This window comes from Columba livia, chromosome 9, assembly GCF_036013475.1.
Source record: "Columba livia isolate bColLiv1 breed racing homer chromosome 9, bColLiv1.pat.W.v2, whole genome shotgun sequence".
NCBI classification, from domain to species: domain Eukaryota; kingdom Metazoa; phylum Chordata; class Aves; order Columbiformes; family Columbidae; genus Columba; species Columba livia.
The window spans coordinates 1,516,406-1,535,142 of NC_088610.1; the positions used below are offsets into that span (position 1 = coordinate 1,516,406).

The following is an 18,737-nucleotide window of genomic DNA, read 5'->3' on the forward strand; positions in this document are numbered from 1 at the left end:
GTCTTCTTTTATTCTCTATATAAAGCACAAAGGCCAGTTGCAAAGGCAAGATATTTGCTGCTGGATTACCCCAAGCAGCTCAGCAAGCCCGGGAGTCCTGGCCGTTTTTTAGCCACATTCTTTGTGCAAATTTCTTCCTGATGTTACAAGCGAGCCTGTCAAAACGTGTCAGGTTTTATTACGAGTTCCACTAACGTGCCGTGGGATTCACGCAAAGCGCCAATCCACCCAAAGTTAGAACTACAATGGAGAGAGAACGTATTGACTTGGATTCTTCTAGATTCACATCTGAGTTTGCAATTGAACAACTTTGTAATCGGTAATCGAATACGCTAAAAATTACTTTATTCTCTGGATAACTTGGTGCTTACAGGAATAAATCCTTCGCACTCGCACGTGTTTAGTTCCCACTGGAAGTTTTCTGTCACAGACAGGAGGGAAAATCACACTAATGATTCACTCTGAGGAAACAGGCGTTTGAAGCACCAGCTGAATTAGAGAAGTGACGCAATTTGCAGCCGCACAACTTCTCCAAACAAAAATACAATTGCAAATTTGGGCAGTTTCCTCCAGGTTTATATTCTCTAACCAAGATAAATGAAAAGCAAAGACAATTTAGAAGCAGCGCCATCGCTTTAGAGTGATATTTAAGCGACCACAGACATGGAATTGCTTTTAATTCAATAACCTGTTTATACACAAACTTGTAAACGATCTGAGCAGACACCACAGTTTGTGTCTCTTCTTCGCATAACTTCAGAAAGGTCACGAAAAACAACCCAATTCCTCATTTTTCTTGTATTTTCACATTTCAAGTCAGCTCCGAGTGCCTCTTGCCACTCATTTCTCACACCTTGTCAGTTTTTAAGGGATTTAGGCACCTGCAGCTCGCTACCTTTGGATCCTCAGAGGTGATACCACTTTCGAGCTTTCTAATATATTGCTTCAACATTCCTATTTCTTATTAGTGTTTGCAGGAGAGCAGCTGGAGGCCCCACCATGGCAGGAACTCCATGCAAAGAAACACAGATTGCAAATTAGATGCAATTATTTGTGGAGTTCTGCTGTTCTCTGAATACTTCGCGGCCAATATATAATTCACAGCATTGGTGTACTACCTGTAATCTCACCTAAGCAATGGGTCTCTCAAACAATTAATGGCCCATTAAGCTGATAAACTTTACAGAATTTGAAACAGATCCACACCACCAACAACCATACTTAGCACTAGATTCGCATCTAATCCAAAAGTGCCTTATTTTGTTAACAGAAACAACTCTAATCATGCAGCTGCTCATCTACATGCTCCCAAAACAAGACACTAGCAGTAATGTCCTAATATTATCCACAGGGTTATGATGCTGTCAGTAATTAGGGCTGGAAAAGCAAAACTCTAACAAGCTGTCTTTAAGTTCTCCTTTACTGCTGAAAGCAGGAAACTGCTCGTAGGTAATACAAGTTCTATACGTAACCATCCAAAAAGCTACGTTTTTTAGGTTAAACCACAGACGTGTATCCAAACCGACTCCAGGTATGTTTGTTTTTCTACCAATCCCCTCCAGGGCAAAACGAGCTCGCAGAGAACACTTTCCTTCCCACAAAGAACACAAAAATCCCGTAACGGGGGCGGCAAACCCCCCGGTGCCGCCAGCCCTCGTGGGGCTGCGCCTTGCAGCGGCAAAGCTGCCAAGAGCAGGAGTAAGAGCGGCTTTTCCCCATTCCTGCCCCTCCGGGAGGGCTGGGACTGAGCGAGCTGCACGCCCCCCGGCCAAGCCCCCTCTTATTGCGGCGCTGGCTCCAGCCTCCCTCATTCATCCCAGCCCCGGCGCTCGCAGCGTTCATCAGGGCTTGGCTGTGGATCCCGGTGTTCATCAGGGCTTGGCTGTGGATCCCAGCGTTCATTAGGGGCTGGCTGTGGATCCCGGTGTTCATCAGGGCTTGGCTGCAGATCCCCCACAGTCTCATCTCCGCTCAAGCCTGGGGCTGGAGCTCAGCCTGCCCGGAGGATGCTGCCCCGAGAAATCCTGTGTCTGCTGACACTCTGCTGTGTTTTCAGGGCTTCTGTCTCCGTTCTGGATGAAGACAATGACTACGACCTCATGTATGTGAACCTAGATAACGAAATCGAAGGGCCGGTTCTTGGTACTGAGGAAGGTAAGCAGACTTAAACCAAATCTGTGCTAAGTGCAGACTTGCATTCTTTGCTGCCTAACTTTTGTAACAGTTATTATAACAAACCATTTTTTTTTTCCAGAGGAAGAAGCATATGCTTGTACCACTAGATTATTGCAGACAGCAAATCCTCAAACACTTGGTGCACCTTGGAATTTGCTTTATACCTTTTATTTTTCAGTTTACTTGCAAAAGAATTGCAGGCCAGTTTTAGAATTGCTGTAACACGCACTTTTTGATACAGAGGGAGGTACGCTGACAGTCTGGAGCGTGTAAGCCTTGGAGAGCCAGATTTTGTCAAATACTCCTCCTGTTTATATATGTAAGTCCAAGGGAATAGCAACATCTGTCTCTTCCATTCCAGCTGCTTCGTGCGACTGCCAGCGAGAGCACACGGAGTGGGACAAGCTCTTCATCATGCTGGAGAACTCGCAGATGAAAGAGAACATGATGCTGCAGGCGATGGACGATCTGCTGAAGGTGGATGTGCAGAGCCTGAGAGCAGAGCTGAGCCAGCTCACCGCCACCTTCGCCGCTGCCGTCGAGAAAGTTGCCTCCCAAATCGTGTCCCAGGTAGAGCAGGTGCTTGCGAAGGACGGTGACCAAGCTGAAGAAGCCAAGAGGCTCCGTGAGTCCGAGCAAGGGAAGGTTCTCGAGCACGTTCTGCTGCTGAGCCACAACGTGTCCAGCAGGCTGGGGCGGCTGGAGAGCGCGTGGCCGCGCGGCTCCGAGGCTCAGGACACGGCTCCGCAGCAGGAGAAACGCGGTCCCACAGGAGACCAGCTCGTCTTGAACGCCCTGTGGAAAGAGCTACAGCAAACCAGAGCCGAACTGAAGGCGTCGCAGAAATGGGCAGCACAGCGCTTACTGCCGGCAGGTAAGTCGCCATCCCGGAGGGGTTTGAAAGACACAAGATGAGGTTCTCAGGGTTGTGGGTTAGTGTCAGAGTTCGGTTATGGTTGGACTCTATGATCTTGAGGATCTCTTCCAACCAAAATGATTTGATGATTCTCAGTCCAGGTGCGCTGTGCTTCACCAGAGAGCCCTCTGTGGTGGGCCTGTCCAAATACAAGTCCTGCAAACACTCCTCTTGAGCGCCTTCCTCCACATATGACTCCAGATTAGCCTTAGGAACATCACAGCAGCCTGTACACCCAGGGAGGAAACCCACTAAATGCTCTCAAAAGAGAGGCGCTGAGCTTCTCAAACGTGGGATCAGAGAAGCGTTTAATCCGAGTCCTTCCGCAGTCACCCAGCGCGGATCCCACTCCCGCAGGCTCGCCCAGACCCAAACCCACGTCAGAGAGCAGCAACAAGACTTAAACTACACAAATGGTGCTGTCTCACCTTTTACCTCCCCAGCTGGTGCCTCCCACCCACCCGCACGAGCCGCTGAGCTCTCCTGTTCTCCTCACGCATGTACCCGCTCCCTCCTCTCCCCATAATAAACGCTGTCTCCTCCTCACCAACCCCAGCTGCCCAAGAGACATGGAAAAATTACTAACACTCTGCTATTGTTGTGGTTTTGGCTTTTTTTCTTTTCCCCCCGTTCCAAAATACTTGCATGGAGCAGCAAGCGCGGTGGCTGCAGAAAGACGAGCTCGCATCTCAAATTTCACGTCAGTTTTCCTGTACGTTGTAACAGGACACCCCAAAAAACAGCGACAGCAACTTGGGTATGGCAGAGTAGACCCCCAGCTATTCAAAACGTGGCTGCAAAATTGCTCCATGCACAATGTAACTACGCTGAGTGTAACCCTGCCTGCCAGATTGTTATCACCGCAGCTTTAAATGCTGACATGTTTTAATGCTGACATGTCTTTAATGCTGACATGACTTTAATGACCATATTGACCTGAGCAGCACCGCCAGGAGAGCTGCTTATAGCTGCTAAAGCAAAGGCAACAACGATACAAACACAATATAACAATATTTACATCAAAGCGTTTTACAACCCAACACGAATCTGTCCTCTCAGGGAAGACACGGGTTCAGCTTTATACGTAAATCGCTTTTACTCCTTGATTTATCACAACGCTTCAGTAATCTTTGTGTACTGGGAGTAGATCTCACAGCATATTCCTTTTTTGCCCCCAAACACATGAATCTTGCCTTCCAAAGGCATGATCTCATCCTTTCTGTCTGCAGCACGGCCGGCCCGGCAGCGCCTCTGCGCTAGGTGAGAGTCAAAACCTCATCAGCATCAAGGATCTCACTCTCATTAGTGGAAATCCAGACAGTTTCCGCTGGTTCCTATGTAGTTTTCTAGAAAATCTTCTTATTTTTTAAATTTAAAAGACACATTTTAAGTACTTCCAGAGTCTCCCTCTGGAAACTTTTTTCCAAGGGAATTTTTAGCAACTGACTTTAATTTCTCGCATCTTGAACCACTGCCAGCCGTACTCTTGAGGGGTTTTCTAATCACACTTTTTGTTCTTCTGTGAGGCTGGTTTTAATTTTGTCTAGGCCTTGATAATAGAGCCTGAAAGCTTGCTAATTAAAAGCTTTTTCACAATAGCGTTCCTAAGTAGCATTTTGGGGAGTTTCCCCAGCAGTTGCTGCTCCGGCCGCTCCTCAGAAGGGCCAATGGAGAAATGTAAAGTGTGCTGGGAGGAAGCAGACTGTGAAATAACACAGCAGCGCGGGCCTGGCGGGCACAAAGAGCCCTTCATTCCCCCAACCTGAAATTTCCACACACATTTAAGGCATTTTAGATCCTTTAGCTTGTTTAAATAGGAAATGAACCAGCTCAATTGGAGAAGGGGGCTGCTTTTCCCCCTACGTTGCTTAGAATATTAAGTTACATATGACTGAGGAGCAGTACGCAGAAGACCAAAAATGGCTTGGGTTTAGTGATCATCAATTACTTTCTAAGTTTCTTCAATTTCTGTCACTGCTTGTAATTGATCTATTATCAATATATTGATTAACTAGAGATGAGAGATGAACTGTTTTAAAAAAATATCAGCTGTCCTACACATTTCCCAGGCTTAACCAGTGTGCATGGAAGTTCCCGACCAACAGCCCTAACGGCAGGGTCAGAAAAGGGAAATGTTATAATAAATAAAGACATCTCAGCACATCCCTGCCCACACTGCACCTGCTTTTTTGCCCATTTATCCCCAGGATGGGCGCAGGACACAAGCAGCTCAGGACCAGCATCCAAACCTGCCGTGTGACAGATCACCGGCCCCGGCTCCTCACCATAACGCTGCTCTTCTCATCACTCCAGCCTGAAAAAAAGCACACCGAGGCTAGACCAAGCCTTAAATGAAGCAAAGCGAGGACTACCAGACATAATTACCTGATGCAAAGTGCTGGTTTCTCTAGGTGACCCGGCAGAGCAGCCCTCCTGGGCGGCACAGGCTGCCGGGCAAGCGCCAGGGCAGGCAGGATGAAACCCAAACACCACTTTTCGTGGCTCAGGACTGTACAACACGCCACTTTTGCAGCGAGGGAAGAGCTCACATGTGTTCCTGAAGCCTCATTAATCCCTAGATCCATTGCCATAGCATTTAGCAAACCCATCCATCAGATCCGAGAGCCTCTTCCTAGCGTTCTGTAGGTGGGTTCCTACATCCCACTGCTAAGCTGAGCTCCCAGCTCCCTTTGAGAAGCCCAGAAGTGACCATGTGTCAAGGTTCTTAACTGTGCATGTACAAACACACTCATTTTTATTCACCTAACCACCTTTCTAACTTTTTCCAGGGTGTGAAACAGCAATTCTGTTCCCCATGCGTTCGAAAAAGATATTTGGAAGCGTTCACCCAACTGCTGGAATGACCCTTCGCTCCTTCACTGCGTGTATCTGGATCAAAGCGACCGAGGCTTTGGACAAAACTATTGTCTTCTCCTATGGAACCAAGTTCAATCCATACGAAATCCAGCTTTACCTCAGCCGGGACTCCGCAGTGCTTGTTGTTGGTGGCGACCAGCACAGGTTAGTTGTCAAGAACGTTGTTGTCCCTGGGAAGTGGCTCCATCTCTGCGGCGCCTGGAGCTCACAGAACGGATCCGCGTCCCTGTGGGCGAAGGGCGAGCTGGCGGGCGCCGCTTCGGGCATTGCTGACGCTCACGTCGTTCCGGATGGAGGGATTTTGCAGATCGGTCAAGAAAAGAACGGCTGCTGCGTGGGAGGTGGGTTTGACGAAGCTTTAGCCTTCTCTGGGAAATTAACTGGCTTTAACATATGGGACAGAGTGCTCAGCGGCACAGAGATAGCGGCGCAGGGTGGAGAAGACGCGTGCGGCATCAGGGGCAACGTGGTGGGGTGGGGAGTCACGGAAGTTTTGACGTATGGAGGAGCTCAGTACATTTCCTAAAATCTGGCAAGGCAGTTTCTGAAGCAGAGAACATATTTGATGAAGAGCTGGATGCCAATACGTACGAGTGAACAGAGCCGCACAACCCCGTCCCTCTCACATTCCCAAGGAAGGTCGGCGGTGCGAGTTTACAGACCGAGGTGCTGTGGAGATGGGATTTGATCTCTGCCTGCTGCTTTGGCAAAACACTGAAAAAAATACAAAACAACCCACACGGTGGCATCAGAAAAGCTGTTCCTGAGGCCAGGCGACCGTTTTCTGATGTATAAAGTGCCACCGTGGACATTTCGCAGCCGAGTGGTGCCCCTGGCATCCCTGCAGCACAGACGTGAGGGCTGCGCATCTTCCGGCTCCTCCAGCCGTTGGCTTTTATAGCGCTAATGTGAATTGTACAGAGGAACCACATAAGCCAAGAAGTGTGTTGTTTATTAATCGTTAGTAATTTGTAGACTATAACAAAACTAGCTCCTTGTTTAAAGCATTATTTATGCCACAGATTGACCTAACATATAGAAGTAATATTCCCCATCATAATCTGATGTTAGATGTGGAGAAAACGCAGCTGTATTATATTGTAAATTGACTTTGTAATAATTTTATTGAAATTATTTTTGTAAAGTTGTTCTGTAAATAAAGACACTATACTAAACTAAAACTTTCCACGCTTCTCATGAACCAAAACTCTGAAAGTAACTACCAGTTGGGAATGGTTCCATATTTTGAACCACACAGCTTTAGCTGCTAATAGGAAGAGAGTAAAAACATCAACATCTCATACAAACAAGACTGAAATCCAAGCATTAGATCAGTAAAGGCCTGTCACGATAACAAGCCCCCCACGCAAGGATCCGCCACCGAGCTCTCCCATGGGGACATGGGCACTCGGACACACGTGTGCACTGGGAGGCTGAAGGAAGGGTTGGTTTTGAGGTATTTCCACATAAAAATCAATCAGTACACCATGCATAACACTGGCTGGCCTAGAGGGACACGTTCAGTTTTAAGATACATTTAGATGTCCAAATAACCAACTTAAATGATGCTAATGGGACGTTCGTACGAGCAGAATTGATGGCACTGGCTTTCTTCTCTTATGTTTGCGAGTTTATCCAAAATCCACTAAAAACACAATGCATAGGAGCAGAGAGCCAAGACACGGGGGCCAAGCTGTGCATAGAAAAATGAGCTGAAGCAGACAATGATGAATCGTTCTTCGCTGGATATGTAACCATTTATGACAAGAATGATTCTTCACTACCTGTTGAAGCCTCTGAACAAGTTATCGTGGAGAACGTCTCATTTAAAGCAATTCTTATTTCCACTGAAGGCAGTGGAAAGCCTTCGGCTTTACTCACATTTTCTCATCCTCTACAGATGCCCTAAGGCCGCACTTTGAGAGGCTTCTTGACGCGTTGCTGCTGTGCTCATTCCCGAATGACGCGGCTACCAGATCCTTCCTTCCATGATAAAAAAGTAGTAAGAAAAAGTTATGACAAGGTAATTTGCACTTTACTGTGCCATGCAAGAGGGTTGTGCTTTGGAGCTAAAGTTACACAACCTACTCCAAAGTTTGGGCAACACTGTTTGTTTAAGGTAAAAATAACAGCTCTGATTGCTAGAATTTCTCCTATTACCAAAGAAAAATGTATCTAAATTATAAATACTTAGTACTAAGTATGACAAAAATCCCTTACTACATAATACCTGCAAATACAGATACCTTAACTACAGAAGGATGAAATATTACCTCTGATCTTCAGAGTTCATTAAGAAATACTTGAGGTCCCAGCGTTGTGCAAGGGCAACACTGCTCTACGATCCTCTTTCCATTAAATGGAAACAAATGGCCATGAAACGCAGCAGGAAAAGCAAAAATCCTCAAAAAGACCATCAGAAGTCCTCCCTGGCGACTTTTCTCACTGAAATGCTGTGTCTTGGCAGCCGCTGTTTCCCCACCTCTATTCTGGTTTGGCAGACAACCCAACACAAAGCCCGTCGTTTCCTTCACTCCGACTCAGCTGCAAAATCCTCCTTCCAACCGCTCTGCTCTTCCTCTATCACCTCTGGACTAGCAAAGCTCATCCCACAGTCTAATCCCCTCCTGCCCACCGCAGGTCACCGCCAGCAGCTTCTCTTTCCTTCCTGCCTTAACTATATCTTTTTTCACCAACAGTAACTTTGCCTGTTTGGAGAACACCAAGGAAATAGTATTTGCGGGGAATTCGGGCTCCAAACACGGAGAAGCCACCACGACAGATCCCATACGCTGCGGGGGTGTCGGCACAGGGCCCGTCAGCATCACGGGCACAGCACAGACATCTGCGTGTTTAGGAGCTGAATTCATGCAGACTGGAACAGAGCGGTTGAACGCTCTTTCAAAGAGCTCTTGTTTAGCTAATAAGATAAGAAACTGATTATGCAGCCAAACAGTTGCCCCAGGTAATCAAAAAAAAGCCCAGTTAGCTCTCAAATGCAGGCAAGGGGCCAAGGCCTCGTATCAGCCCGGCTGGTGCCGCTGGGCTGAGCGCGTCTGTGGCTCCAGAACAGGCCCTTTGTAAATCCATCAGCAGCTGATCCTCCTGCTTTTCTCCCTCAGCAATCACTCCGTCTTTACGCGTGTTTTTTAGCTGCAAACCAACCTCTTCACGCCTAACATATAAATTCTGTACAGCGCTATTAAGCCACTATATAAAACAAAGTACTTTGCCCATTGAGCGAGCTCTTGCAGCCTGGAATTTCCAAACCTGATGTCCACAGCAACATCTGCTGGTAGAAGAACAAAAATACACAGGTACAGTCATGACCAAACCTTCAGCTGTGGGTGCGTATCGCTTTCCCCACACCTACGACTGTACCATCAAAGCTGCTTCACTTCATTTCTTTCTATTAACAGGACCAAGTTACAAGTGGTAACGTGCAACGTTAACACATAAATACTCATGTCACAAGTCTCAGAGGAATCGTCCATGTGCCTCCAAAGTTGTCAGCAATATTCTGTTCTTGGGTGTGATTAATATTATCACACAGCTCACACATATTTATCATGTTTATCACACATTTGACCTTAAACGAAGTGGACAGAAATATGAAAACTCTTACCATAATGTCCTGAGGACAAAATTACTGCCTAGATTAGCTATCCCTCCATAATACGCTCCACTGATATTTTTTAACAAATACAAAATGCACACATTTCATTTGAGGGCTTAACATCTTCACAGCGATGTTCTTGGAATAATTAGACAGCTATTGCCACTTATTTCTATTACGCATGCTTGAAGAAAAGCAGTGATTTTACCACCACAGTGCCGCTGTATTGCAACAAATACAGTGAACTTCACTACTTCAACTAAATTCGATTTCCTTTTGGAGAGGAATTAATCTTTTTGGCTTTTTAAACCACAAAAGTAATATGTACAGAGTTCAGCAACAATATTCTATGTAAAGCTAATAACGTAGGCAAAATTACAGAACCACTACAAAGCGTTTCTATCTTACATCTGACTTTTTTGCCACAGAATGGGATTCATTTCACCCCCATTTATGTTTTGGAGCGTTGCCAATGATACTAATAGAAAGGATAAGAGCCCAGTAACTAGTATCTCATATAATGGCTTATAATTTGAAGTCCATTAGTAGGGTGTACTACGAAGCGCAGATGTATTTCCTGTCCGACGGGTCATCCAATCTATAATAAAACTTCCACAAGGTTCAACAAGGTTCAGTAAATTCACATATTCTTGAAAGCTTTTCCTTGATATATTCCATTACAGATTGTGTCTAACATGTTTTATCACATGTTTAGTTATGCCCATACATATGCTTGATCCATACATGCCTCACACATGGTTTTTATGTACAATGTCTTTGTATATAGGCCTAATACTGCCTAATTAATCTAACGGTGGGCACGCTGCAGGACTAGATCCTAAAATCTCAGTGTGTTCCTACCTTGCAGGACACTTTTGACAATGGTGTCTGTGTGCTCAGCCAGCAGATCCGCTTTAGCGATGGCAGCCAAGGACAGGTAACTCGACATGTTTCTGCACAGCTCCTTATTGCCCCTCTGCAGAAACTTCACGGCCACGGGCACCGCTAAGGCCATCACCGGAGCTCGATTGTAATTCTGTGAAAACATGAAAAAGCGCTGAAAAACAAGCAGCTGGAAAGAAGAAGAAAAAATAAGTCTCACGCTGATCGGTGTAGAAAAAACAAAAATCAAAACAACAGGGGAAAAAAAAGCAAAACACAAGCAAGGCCGTGCTTTGGTAAGGCCACTGAAGGCAGACTTCGAAGACAGAGCAAGGACAGACATTTAAAGCTGCTGCCCCAGGAGATGCTAATAACGCACCTACTTTTGTCCTCTGCAGGAGGAAGAAAACGCACTATACGAAGTTCAGTGGTTAAATGTGAACTGCTGTAACATTGCTGACAAGACATTGTGTGTGTGGTGCTTGCAGAGGAAACAGCGGCTGTCCCAGCTCCTCTCGCGGAGACCAAAGCGCGGTGCTGCTCTGAGTTTTGGCCTCTGTGCTGGCAGAGGCCACGTCAAGAGAGGGCTCTGGTCCCAGAGCAGCATCCCATGCTGAGCCACTGGGACTAAATCAAAGGCAAACTGGTCAAATGAGGAAAAAGAGTATGCGTAAGAGTACTGGGAGACTTGCTCGCAGGGCAACAGCTTTAGTATTGATCAGCAATGTTCCTCTAATAATAATTTTATTTCCTTCCTAAACTCCAGCCAATTTCTCTGAACACCAGCTAATTTCTATCCCCAAAACAGCACCAAGCCTCAGCGGTCTCAGAGGTATCTGCACGTACACTTAGGTTTTGATAGTAAGGTCAGAAACGGATTTCTGCAACTATTTGTACACGTGGAATTGTGTGCACAGACTATACGCATCCATTGCCCATGAAGTTCCCACACATAACTGCCCCTGAAAGTAGCAGGATGTATTTATGTGCAACTGAGGACCCGCATCCTCTCTGGAGCCTCCTTAATCAGTGCGTTTCTCTCCTCTCCACTCGATTCTGAACATCTCTTTGAAACTGGAGTACATCGCTGTTTTTGAAAATAAACCTGCAAGATGATTGTATTTAATTAGCATCTGAAATCACAGGCAACCATTGGAACCCAGATGTTTCAGCAAGCAACGAAATAGTGCAAAGAAAGGCAAGCCAGACTTAAGAGATGCTCATTCTGGAGCAGCACTGAAAAAAAATCAATTTAGATTTGAGAAAAGCCAAATCTGTTGTTCCATATCCTCTGCTACCAGCCTCCTTGGCCGAGCGCTGCAGCCGCTCCTAAGGAAGAAGGGGCCGCAGCAACCCCTACGAGTCGAGATCGCCGAGCGCAGCAACGGCCATACGACCAAAAACTGCATCTTTAATGAGAAACATCCTTAAAATGAACAGAGCTTTATGCAGCAGCACGTTAAAATCAACATAATGCCTCATGATGTTTGGCTGAGAGGCACCGCTGAGCAGGAGCCAACTTCTGCCTCCGAGCTGTGCTCTGGGACTCCGCACACAAAGAACGGGAAGATAAGGTCTGGGCCTCTGACTGCGATTTAAAAGACCTAAGAAAACACCAAAGAGTATTTTTTTCCCCTTACAATAAAGATAAAATACTTAGTTAAGCAAAGGTTTGAATTCAGATAGAAGGACAAAGGTTTCATTTGTTCCATTACAAATATCAGGGCACGAATGCACATTTATGAAAATGTGAAGGTGACAATGAAAACCAGATTTCGATAATATGATACAGCGATGTTTGCAGACCCAGGGGACCTCCCTGCTGTTAATAGCAACAGAAACACGCTGCGAGATCCAACCCAGCTGTCAGATATTCATTACTACTTCAACTATCCCTCACGTACTGTGTAAAACCTCATTCTATGCCTCCTTTCTTCTTTTTATGCGAAGGAACTTACAGATAATAGCTCTATTTCAGGGAGCAGCAAACGCACTTTTATAACTTTCTCATTAAGTTTCAATTAACTCCTTTCTTGAAGCGATCGGCACCACAGTGCAAACCATAAAACATTTAGATATGAGCTTGCCTGACTTGGGCACACAGCACGAGCTGAAGGTTTAGACAAACCATTGCATACTTTAGTATTCTCATAAAATATGACTTCTAAAGCACCACAAAGACAAAATACGATTTTACAACGTAGGGTCTCTGGTCTGGAGAGGTTTAGCTCTGCCCTGCTCACGGTTCGGGGCTCGGGACGCTGGCGCAGCAGGAATCTCGCTAAGCCTCACCCACAGTCTTGACCAAACACCTGCCTAGAATAAACCTCTGCGCTTCCCAAGCAAAGCCAACAACAACCTGGCTTCTTTTAACATTTTGCTGTAATTCACTTTTTTGTGAGTCTTCAGAGTAAACAGAACTGACCGTACTCTAGGACCATAAAGTAAAACGTTATTGAAGCGAATTCAGCATTGATGGTATTATGTCTGAAGCTTTTTATTTTTGGACTTTCAGCCAAACTGGACGAGGAATCTCAGTAAGTCTATGGAACAATATATCCTACAAGGGGCTAAGCAGCGCCTTCCATGGGACAGCTCTCACAATCAACACGTTAAGGGAGATCCTCCTTACTGACAGGATATCTAATGGCCTAATATCATGCCATTAATATCTCTTTGGCATTCTGCTGCTTTCCAGAACGATCCCAAAGAATAACCTCTTCCTTGATATTAAGTGCTTTCAAATGAATCTTTCTGTAACCACAGAAAATTATAGTTCTGTGCCTCCCACTTTAATACTTACATAAAATGTGAATACTTTGAATTAATGGAGCATTAAGGTAATGAATTCTGTCAGTAAGCAGTCAAGACACTTCTAAAGATAAGGAAGCTGCCAAAACTTTTGATTCACTGCAACAGATGCTGTATGCATGTAACCACATACAGTAACGATCGGGGTCATATCCTTGGGTTTTAAACAAATGCAATCGCTCCCGCGGACCCTCAGAAAACAAAGCACAATTGCAAAAGCACAACTGGGTACAAACTGGAACACAAAAGGTTCCATTTAAATATGAGAAGAAACTTGTTCCTGGTGAGGGTGGCAGAGCCTGGCCCAGGCTGCCCAGGGGGGTTGTGGAGTCTCCTTCTGTGCAGACATTCCAACCCGCCTGGACACCTTCCTGTGTAACCTCATCTGGGTGTTCCTGCTCCATGGGGGGATTGCACTGGATGAGCTTGCCAGGGCCCTGCCAATTCCTGACATTCTGGGATTCTGCATTTTAAAATATAAAGCTGAATAGCCAAGGGACATGTGACATTGCCTCAAATCAGCTCAGTCTCACCTGCAAGATGCAGCTCATGATATCCGAGGCGATTTTGGCGTGTGGCGTGTCCTCGTCTCGGCCCGAGGGCTGCAGGTTGTGCTCCAGGCAGGACTCCCAGAGCGCCACGAGCGCCCTGCCATGCCGCTCGATGGACGCGTTCTCCCGGATGGCCGCGGTGATGCGGGTCACGCAGATCTCCACCACCGCCTGGTCGTTGTCGTTCGTCTGGTAGTCCTGGCTCAGACCAAAAGACATTTTGCCAGTGAACACCCGCCCTTCTCAAGGCCCCCACAAAATTAACCTGAAGAGGTGGAGTTTTTGTCAATGTCCAGTGTCCATTTCCTCACTTCCACCTTTACAACAGATGTTTAGTGTAAATAAACACAAAAATTAGTCATCCCATACACAATTCACTGTCTTAGGTCCTAATTCCCATTATTGTAAAGGTATAGATTATTCTGTCGATTTATTTTCAGTAGCCTATCTATCACGGATTCTTCTATCGATATCTTTTCGGTAGTCCCTCATGGATTATTCTATCGATATCTTTTCGGTAGTCCCTCACGGATTATTCTATCGATATCTTTTCGGTAGTCCCTCACGGATTATTCTATCGATATCTTTTCGGTAGTCCCTCATGGATTATTCTATCAATTTATTTTCGGTAGTCTATCTTGCAGCACAGCCTTCTGGAATAAGACTGCAGCCACTTGCACAGGCCACTTCTGCCATAACCATCCTAAACCAGAAACTGCAACTGCTATATCCACAACATACACAGCCAAATTAAAGTCCCTTCCAACCCAAATCATTCTATGATTCTATAATTCTATGAAATGCAGGATCCCAAATATTTCACATGACGTCAAGTCCCCGGTGTAAACTCACTTAGTTTCAATTAGTATCAATGTAACATGAAAAAAAGTTAATTAAACAGGCTTTATCACAAAATCCTGTAATCCTCTGTAATTAGTGACACTGATGCCACGTGGATATGAAACAGCAGAGCTTCACAATAACTGAAAGACTTAAAACACACAACTGTCCCTCAGTCTAACCTATGCTGCTCTGCCCTGAAAAGTAATGAAGGTGAAAGACTGACTGAAGTATTAATCAAAACTCCCTGGTTTTGTCAGATAGAGCACACACATTTGGGAAGGGCTGGCACCCAGTCCAGCACTGTTTGCAGACACGCAGCTGCAGAGGCAGCTCTGGGGACCCCGCGCTGCAGCGGGGACGGCAGCGTTTCACACGCACAATCCACAACGTTTGGGTCTGTTTCAAAGCAATTTTCTGCCTTTATTCACAGCTGGCGTGACAGAAAAATCCATGCACTTATGAAGAAAAAAAAAAAAAATCACCTTTTTTCTTCTGTATAACGTTGCCTACCGATAGAGGTAAAGAAGTTAACGCTGCTGGGACGGCACAAGAGCAAAGCCCTGGTGAGAGCTGCTGTCGCCGGCTGTGGGGGCACAGAGAGCAGAGCCATCCCGGCCACATCGCTGTGAAACTCCACATGTTTGGGCAAAACCAGATCCCAAAGCCTGAGTGCTCAGAGAGTGGAACAGGGCAGCGCTGGAGCAGATCCTGATCTCCAGAGCCCTCTCGTGGGAACAGCCGCTCGGACGCTTGTAAAAACGTTCTGTAGCAAATCCAGGCATTTTATCTCAAAAAAGTACATTGGGGTAATTTGTGTGAGATTCTGGCTAATCTGCAGTTAGATGAGTTGAAGTAGCTCACAAGCAGCAGAGGCAATGGTCAAAATAACTTGCTTAACGTTCTAGAAATTGTGCAGATGTAACTGCTGTCAAAGAAGCGACGGCAGAGGTGGCGCACGGCGGCTGATGGATGAGCCGGTTCCTGTTGCGACCAGCAGCGCCGTGATCAATGCTCTGAGAGTCAGAGCTTTGCACATTGTCAAAACTGATTTCTGAAATTACCTGCTATATGAAGGGCCATAGAAGTGCAGCTGTGAGAACATGTACGTGTTGCTAATCAAATATCTTGAGGCTCAAAAAAGATCTTCTCTTCCCTTCAGCAGGAAAGATAAAGAGCTTTTTTATTGTGATAACACTTTTAAAGTCTTTACCCAAATCAGTGAGCCTGCCATCATTCAGAACACTTCCTGCTGCAAACAGAATCCACGCTACTCATACAGTGTACCTGTAACCTCCTGTTAATCTCTAATAGGCCTTAAATAAGTATTTAATGAAAAATATTATGAAGATTAACTTTGCAATATCTTTAAGGGAAATCCAGTTAGTAACAACTGGATTTGGATACCACACTTTTAAACCTTACACTTTGCTTGGCATTCTTGAGGTTTTTTAGAAAATTAAATTGTGTACGTCCCTGTCTTAATCAAATTAAATTTCTCATAAAAAACTGTTGAGGACAGCATTTCACTTACCGCAGACGAACTAATTATTCTTATTTGTTCGAGAGCTTCTGAGAGGCTTCCTTCGATTTCAGCGTCCTCTAAGGAAAAAAGATCCCCTGCGCGGGAAAGGTCCTTCTGTGCCAAAACCAGCGCGAAGAGCTGATGCATGGCTGTGTTCCTGCCACACCACGGCGGGAGCTGCTCACACCAGGACGGAATGGAGACGATCCTGTGGACCAGCCATCAGTTTAACGTGAAGAATAAATATTGCAGGACTTCCTTGGCCCCCATCTAAAAAGGAAATAAAAAATAATTAGGAAATACTGTGTTATGTCACATCCAGGGATGCGCTTAAGCACGTACCACGACCTGCACGTTGAAGGACCTTTTGCACTCCAACACTAAGTAGCTTAAAATTAGCTAAACAATCCATAACTTTTAATAAAGAAAATCAAGTTTTTGTGATTTCCATGCATACACCTGTGCTGGATGGTGACTGGACTAAGTGATAAGGATTACAAACCACTTTTCTCTGGTCAGGAGCAGAGTTAGAGGCAGCGGGTGAAGCCGCTTTGTTTGTTTTTTGAGTTGTGTCTGTACTCCACACAAACACACTATTAGCAAGAATGAGAAGCTAATGATATTTGTTTAGAAAAATAGTCAGTTTTGTTGCCAAAATGACCCCTGTGGTCTTTTCAACTCATGCAAAACAAACACTTGGCTGAGCTGACACTGTGCACTTCTCCTTGGCCAGGCAATTTAATCCAAGCTGAGCCAAGCGGGGCTCAGCACCACACACAAGCGTGAAAGAAGAGAGTCCCGCACTTGTGCCCCAAATATCTGGTGTTTAAAAGAGACATTTGCCTTCGTAACAGGAGAAGTTTGTTTTTTGCGCACCTCAGAAGTGCTATTTGTTACTCCAAGACTGCCAGGACCTGCCTTGTGCTGATGGGTCCCTCTGCTCGTACACTGTTGAAATGAAGATTTTCACGGCCAACCTCAGCGCACACGAGGAAGGGACCAACAGCACAGGGCCCTTCAGGCCCAGAACATCCCACGGGCCTTGGACACCCCGCCTGGACTTCACCAAGGCAAGTATAAATCCATGCAGGCAGAAAATGTCTGTCCTGGAGCCTTCCAAGAGCTTCTGTGATGGCCCTACCAGCAGAACCAGGGCAAGGGCCATCCCTCCTGCCCAGCTCCTGTTGTACCACACTCCTTCCATCCTTTCCCACCAACACTATTCATGACGACAAATACAGAACAGCACTAATTTCTGAGCCCCAAAGAGCACCTCAAAGCGCACTCGGGGCAGAGCTGCGAGGGACATGGGGTGGTGGAAGAGCCTCCTCTTCGAGACCCTACTGAGAAAGGCTTGAACCGCACAGAGGACATTCCCCAGCACCCACACTGCTCAGGAGCTTCTGCCAGCCTAAGGGGACACAAAGAGTAAGCTCAGACACACACAGAAGGAGAGACTACAAATGGGAATGTCTCTTTGCCCCCAAAAGTCACTGCACAGCTCAAGGACCTCACCTCAAACAAGCTCTGCTCAACCGTCACCTCAGGCTCCCTTTAACTTTAATGGCGTGTGTGGTGGCCTCTCAGTACACAAGCAATCCTGCCCACTGCTTCAACACCAACACCTTCCACACCAGCAATATATATGTGAAAGAAAATGTCTTCTGAATTGCAGTAAACACACCTAAATGTAAAGGACACCCATATAATACATGTGTATATGCGTATGTCCTTTACATTTAGGCATCTAACAATCTAAACAAAGTTTCAGCTTATTGTAGGAATACAACAGACTACCTAGCTGACCGAATTCCGACGTTAAGGTAAGCATGCACCAAATATGATACTTATTGATTCAGGAGCCTGAGTTAGCCTCAAATGTTATGCAATAGAAAAGCAGTTGCCAGAACGGGATCAGTCTGCCTTCGTGCACATTACTTCAATGATCAGTCTGCATTGACAATCAGTAACATTTCCCTGTAGCTTTATACAGAGGGAAGAGACATGTCAGATATCTGACATATATTAGCTGAAGTAAAATATAGGAAAAAAGGGAATCTGATAAAAAAATAGGCTCTTTGTTACCCAGACATAGTGAGGAAGAAGCCGGGTAAGTGGGACAGATCAAGGATTCAGACATCGCCACATTTTCCGCATGGGATTGCGTGAGATGGACCCAGGACGAGAACGTGTATTAAAATAAAAACATTAGGTCACAAAGGAAAATCTTCCTTCTGCCTTCACTCATTCACTCGCTGCAGAATATTTCCTGGTTGTGAGGGCAGGAGATGCAGCACATCTGCCCGACGGCCCGTGTGGACTCACAGCCAGCTCCGCTCCCGAGCCGATGAACCAACCACACTGTCACAAAGTAGATCCGTTATATTAATTATGTGAGATACAGAGTACCCTTAATCCCTCTATTTCATGCTATTTTTCAGAAAAAAAAAAAAAATGCAAAATGTCAAAACCAATGCAAACCACTAAAAACCTTCTGGAAATAACTCAAGGAAACAATATTTTAAACAGCATAGACAGCACCTT

At 45.6% G+C, this 18,737-nt stretch overlaps 2 protein-coding genes across 12 annotated transcripts in view; one reads left to right on the forward strand and one right to left on the reverse strand.

Moving 5' to 3' along the window:
- VEPH1 (ventricular zone expressed PH domain containing 1) overlaps window positions 1–18,737 on the reverse strand; it is an 85,505-nt gene that overhangs the window by 51,436 nt on the left and 15,332 nt on the right. For 10 of the 11 annotated variants that reach the window (XM_065073393.1, XM_065073394.1, XM_065073392.1 and 7 more), the window contains 3 exons: window positions 16,203–16,463; window positions 13,811–14,026; window positions 10,446–10,620 (listed from right to left, as the gene is read on the reverse strand). In XM_065073393.1, coding sequence (XP_064929465.1) covers window positions 10,446–10,620; window positions 13,811–14,026; window positions 16,203–16,340 — 529 coding nt within the window. In that variant the 5' untranslated portion in view covers window positions 16,341–16,463. Of the gene's footprint in view, window positions 1–6,902; window positions 7,952–10,445; window positions 10,621–13,810; window positions 14,027–16,202; window positions 16,464–18,737 lie in introns of those variants that run through there. The other variant, XM_065073402.1, reaches the window with a different exon arrangement.
- Window positions 1,598–7,149, forward strand: PTX3 (pentraxin 3). Its single transcript, XM_005507180.3, has 3 exons — window positions 1,598–2,154; window positions 2,537–3,049; window positions 5,881–7,149. The coding sequence occupies exons 1-3, from the start codon at window positions 2,007–2,009 to the stop codon at window positions 6,492–6,494; spliced, it is 1,275 nt and encodes a 424-aa protein (XP_005507237.1). The 5' UTR covers window positions 1,598–2,006; the 3' UTR covers window positions 6,495–7,149.